The 6,000-nt window shown below is 45.7% G+C and overlaps 1 protein-coding gene across 2 annotated transcripts in view; it reads right to left on the bottom strand.

Annotated features, from left to right (window-relative positions):
• Positions 1-6,000, bottom strand: part of DLGAP2 (DLG associated protein 2) — a 157,999-nt gene that overhangs the window by 26,426 nt on the left and 125,573 nt on the right. For both annotated transcript variants that reach the window (XM_033143005.1, XM_033143004.1), the window contains exon 9: positions 4,270-4,685. In XM_033143005.1, the coding sequence (XP_032998896.1) occupies positions 4,270-4,685 (416 nt within the window). The remainder of the gene's footprint in view (positions 1-4,269; positions 4,686-6,000) is intronic.

Genomic DNA, 6,000 nt, shown 5'->3' on the forward strand with positions numbered 1-6,000 from the left:
AAAAAGAGAATTTATTAAATAAATCTCCTTTAGTAAAGTAAAATCACACACACACACACACACACACAGAGAGAGAGAGAGAGAGAGAAAATCCTGCCTCAGTTTTATTGATAGCTATCATAAAGATATGTATTGGTCAGGGTTTTCAATTCCAGACCAAACATTTTCAGTTTAGCTTAATTAGAAAAGTGAATGGCCAAACAACTTATAAAGTGCACTTTGCAAAGTGTGCAGTGTGCTTCTACCCTTTCTATCACAGAAGCACATCAGGTGCCTTCGGAGGTGCTGACTTGGGCCCCAGATTATGGGTGCCCAGTGGTGTGTGACATGATGTGATGTGATGTCATGATGTCACGTTGTGCTGTAATGACATGATGCCACATTGTGCATGTCTGGGGTGTCTGGGGACCATGCAAGTTGCATCTGAGGCCCCAAAAGGCCTCAGACGTGACCTCTGGTGTTATATGAGGCACTGGAAGTCACACTGGAGGCCTCAGACACCATCTCTGAGGCCTCACAAGGCCTTGGACACCATTGGGGGCATTGGGTGCTCAAGCCCCCAGGGCCCCCTATAGTTGGGGCCAGTGGGTGCCTTATTCCTGACCCAACCACACTCCTGCTTCTTGATTCCTGACTCCTGATTCCTGACTCCTGCCTTATTCCTGACCCAACCACACTCCTGCTTCTTGATGCTGCTGTCACTAAGCTGCTTAAGGAGGCCATATTCCCCGCAGCCTGTTTTGCCTGTTTGTTTATAGGGGGGAAATTAAGGTAATATATATTCTGCCATGCTATTGCTATAGACAGAAGAAAGGTAGGCAGGATTGTGCCCACTGGTTCCACTCCCAACCTGTGGAGTTAGACATACATACAACTGTACACCCAGACTTCCCAGTCACACAAGGGCTCCATTCAGGCCTTCAAGAACCAAGCTAGAATCACAGCCTTTCCTCTTTCTACCTGCGCTTGCAGTATACATCATATCATATGAACAGGGCCAAAATGACTCTTGAAAATAGTCATGAAGTTATCTGTCCCTATTATTCATGCTAGCCATTGAAAGTTCTTGTACATGGAGTTAAGCAGTATGCCCCTGGTTTTCAGCCGCCCAGGGACAAAGAGCAAATGGTGGCCTGTAAATTTACCAGAGATACCTGGCAGCTCATTACCAGATGCAAAAAGTGTACTAGGGCCAAACGTGTTCTTTGGTCTGATCTAGCAAAGTATGACCTGAGATTGCAGGCTTATACGTATGAATTGTTTCTGCTCTGAGGTGGCCACTGGCTCTGCTTGGCACATCCCATTTGGAAACCCACACATTCTAAGCAAAACGCCATAAGATTTAATCCTCCAACCTGCCAGTCAAACTTGATACCTCCCTTTGCTGTCTCCTGCAGGCATTTATGGTGGGGCAGTCAGAGGCAGTGTCTTGAGAGTAGGGGAACTGGGAAGACTGTTTTGATTTTTCTGTCCACAGCAAAAGCTGCCTTGCATGTCCAGCTACCCAGGGAATGAGAAGCAAAAACTACAGCCCAAAAGAGTTAGACCATGACGCAGTATACCTGCCAGGCAAACTCCTAGGGTCTGTTTTCAACAGCTTTGCAAACCCCTTGAAACAGCACATTCACAACCAAAAGGGGATTGGCTATGCTGCGGGTGTATAATATCTGGTGTTACTTGGACACGAGTGGAGCCTTAGAATCTCACTGCCACTGTGTTTGCTCAAATCTGCATTCACAGGAAGCAGCCTTGCCTTTCAAACCGCATGTCTACTTTGGCTAAACATTTATTGGTAGGCATAAATCACAGAAGATAAACAGCATAAATGTATTATGCCATCAATATTGTCTGGTTATATCTTGGAGAAGATCTACTCGGGCTACATTAATATACAGAGATGGACAAGCACTGACACGTTAAATATACAGACTTTCCTGTAAAGCCTACTGGAAGCAGTATTTCACCACAGAAAATAGTAGCACCTGAACAGTTGCCTTGAGCCAAAACGACTTGCTCTCATCAAGGAGTGTTCATGTCATGTATGTCGATCAAGATGCATTTCAGGCTGTGACAAATCCCAGAGTCTGTCACAGCAAAGGACAATAAAGAGACCACGATAAATCTGTTAGCCTTTAAGGTGCCACAGGACTCTTTGTTATTTCAGGCTGCAATACCACGACACCCTCATGAGTGTGTGCTTATCAACCCATGAAGGCACAAAAGTGTCAGATGGCATGTGATGAAAAACCAAGGGGAAAGATCTTTTCATCTGGAAGATTCAAACAAGCCCAAAAGCAAGCGTAACTCTTTCTCTACACATATCCGTCCTCCATTTCTTTTAAGAGGGCTTCCTTCTGATGGAAGGAAGCCCTGTGGGAAACAAGTAAGTATGCAGAAGCTTGAACTGCAAAAGGGAATTATTTGGTTATACTGTGTTGCTACATGCCATGGCTGTTGGTGACCATTGGGGCTAAAGGCAGGGAGACCTAGCTATGTTGCAGTGGGAAGGCAAATGGCATTTCCATGCGCTCTGGTACTCATCACAGTGTCCCGTTGAGCCAGGAGTGGTTTAGTCATGCTGGCCACATGACCCGGAAAACTGTCTGTGGACAAACGCTGGCTCCCTCGGCCTGAAGCGAGATGAGCGCTGCAACCCCAGAGTCGCATTGGACTGGACTTAACCGTCCAGGGGTCCTTTACCTTTATCTTACGTACATTATACGATTCCTGGTGTCATTTTACAGGGGATGAGTGGTGGTGAACAAGTCTGTTTGAAGTAACCCCTCCATCCTCCCCCACACTCATGCTGTGTCCCAACACAAGACACAAGCTGGCTTCATTTTGAAAGAGGCACTCCCTATCCTCCCCCCATTGGTTTATTTTTTAAAATAAAAAAGTGTTACTCATGTTACACAGCGTCGTGAAGTATTTCCTTGCCGTTTCCAGAATTAAACTGCTTTTTACTATTGGTGACAATATTTTGTGGACCCCTGTTGTCAACCGAATAAAAGACAATAGGTGGTAAAAAGACAATAGGTGGTAATGGATTGTAAACAAAGAGGCATAGAGTGCTGAGCTCGGTAATATAATGCAGTCTGCAAAGCAATTCCCCTTCTTTCTGTGGAGGATGGATGCCTTGATCAGCACCGGAAATACCCCGTAAACCCAAGCATGGCACCTACTGCTTATATAATGTAATTTGTTTCATATGTTTTATGATCAGAATCCGTGCCACACTAAGATTGCTTGAGCCCATAGTGATGCAACAGGTGAGGCTGGGCTGTTGAGCCACCTTCCCAACACCGGCACCCCTGCTTACCTGGATGGGGATGGGATAGGGCCTGGCAGTGGGAGGGGGGGTGCACAGGCACACTGGCAGGGTCATGGGATTGGCTGCACCAATATGCCTATGTGGCCCCCACATTGTCGCCACCCCACCCCATCCCACCCCACCCTAGCCACATCCAGGTAAGCAGCAGTGATGCCAGTGTCAGGAGTGTGGCTCAACAGCTCAGTCCCACCAGTTGCACTGCTAGGAGTGTGGCACCAATGATGCTTGCAAAATACTATCCAAAGTGGAAACATGGAATAAGCGCTCAAAATATTCTGAACTTTGGACGTGGGAATTTAAAAATGCGATGCAGTTGGGATTTCTATCTTTTCTCTTCCCTGTATCTGAATAATATAATATAATATAATATAATATAATATAATATAATATAATATAATTATAATATAACAATAGTATAATATAACTTTTAAAAAGTTAGCTGCTACATCAGTGATGTAAAGTTACAGAAAATTCTGAGAATTCATGGGCCATGTTCTGTTTCTTCCTTTCCTTCAAATTTCAAGAAATTGTATTTTATGTTTCTGTGGGATCAAATGTGAATTCTCCTTCATATTTGGAAACCACAGACTATGGGGAATATATGTGTGTGAGCTCTTCTATGTAGATAACTGAATAGGTTTTAACTTCTATAGTCCCAGGAGACATATAACATATAAAAGCAAAATCCCAAAGCTGCATCATATGCAGTGCAAATAATCAAGAGGTCAGCATGCTGTCAAACAACAACTTTCCTTAGAAACTTCTTCCTTTTACCACTACTACCACAAAATAAAGTTATAGGTCTTTGATTTAATAAGAAGGGTTGGGTTTTATCAGATTTACCCGGGTGACCACAGCAATAATATAAACATCAAAGAAGCACTAGACAGTTTCAGAAGTACCCTAAAAGAAAATGCAAAATATGGCTATGGTCTTACTTTCTTCAGAAAGGTCGTTTTCTTCCGCTTCTCTCTCCATCTCTTTACACCATCCTTCCATCCTCTTGGTCTCAGTATGTAGCAACTTCATAAACCAAGACCCATCTCGCCGACATGGAGACATCCGCCCTGTTTCAACTGTCTCAATGGCTGGTTCCAACCAAGGTTCAGGTGGTGGGAGGTTGGAGGTGTCTACTTGGGTCCTATAATCTTCTCTGTAACTGAACAGCCCCTGTGTCCGTACAGTTCTTACCGCACCATATTGAGTAGGGGTGCTGGGTTCTGAATGCCGCTGGAAAGAGCCACCAAACTGAAGTCCCTTGTCCTCCATTGTTATGTGTCCTGGAAAGCCTTCGAGTTCCAGGTCAGCCTGTACCGCTGTTGTTACACTATTTGAGCGCTTAAAACGCCCATGCCTGGAGAGGAACGGAAAACAGCACACAAATCCACATTTTGCCCCAAATACTGAATTTTCCCTGATAAAATTACAATATCTCAACTCTCCAGCCATTCAGAATCTTTTATCATTACTGTTCAAAAGTATTAATAAAAAAACAACCAAACATGGTTATTTGAATGAAGCAAGTGAATGAAACATACTCTACATAGGACACAATGGGACTATTGATCAGAAGAAAGATACTAATGAAAATCATTCAGGCCACCTTTGGAAGCAAACATTGATTTGTTCCCACAGTAGAAAACAAAGCACCTCATTTGTAAGTGAACTGGAGAGAACTGCCTGCAAATGTCGCAGTGACTCAGATTATCACTAAACCAAATAACAGCAAATAGACGAATGACCAATCTTAAAGTCTAAAACAGGGGTCGGCAAGCTTTTTGGGGGGTGGGTCGGTTCACTGCACCACAAACCTCCTGGTGGGCTGGAGTGTGTGTGTGTGTGTGTGTGTGCGCGCACATGCGCACACAGCAGATGGGGCTTCTCTCCCCCCTCTCCCCCAGCCCGTCCTGTCCCCCTGCTTACCTACGGTGCTGTCAAGAGGCAGAGGCTGGCAGCGGCAGCAGCGGCGGAGGAACAAGCAGCCCAAAAGGGCTGTTTTCGGGCTGCTCGTTCCTCCTCCGCTGACGACGACAGCCTCTACCACTCACAAGGGCAGGCACAAGAGCCACGCTTGGCAGAGCGATGGCAGCGACACGAGCGGTGGTGGCAAACAGCTTGCTCTGATGAGGGGCTGCTGGAAATGCGCTCGGCCATGCTCAGCCCAGCCCCCTTCCGCCTTTTGGTCACGCGCAGCCGCCGCTTGCCCATTGGCCAGGGCCTCAAACCTTAGCAGGCGATTGGCCAGTGATTTGCTGCTCCAGAGGAGGGAGGGAGGGAGGAGGTTCCGCTGCGGTGAGGGAGTGGGGGGGGGAATGTCAGCGAGGGAAAAATGGCACCTGCACCATGAAAAGAAACCACCATGGAATCCCCGTGGCAATGCACAGAACCGGCCATGGGCCGGTTCCAGGAGGCTCATGAGCTAGAAGTAGCCCATGGGCCTTAGGTTGCCAACCTCTGGTCTAAAATATGTAAGTATTTTCTGAGATCTGGGTTTGGCTTGATTTTTATTTACTTTTTTAAAGGCAAGGCTTAAAGGTATTTCTTTGCCAATCGGCTTTTGGATAAGCAAAACTGGAGTAGCTAGCATCCAATGAGACGGCTAGCAGTGATGTTCTATGTGGTTGTATAACATGCTGCTTGTTTGGTTTTATTAAACAAAATTGTATTGC

This window comes from Lacerta agilis, chromosome 3, assembly GCF_009819535.1.
Source record: "Lacerta agilis isolate rLacAgi1 chromosome 3, rLacAgi1.pri, whole genome shotgun sequence".
NCBI classification, from domain to species: Eukaryota; Metazoa; Chordata; class Lepidosauria; order Squamata; family Lacertidae; genus Lacerta; species Lacerta agilis.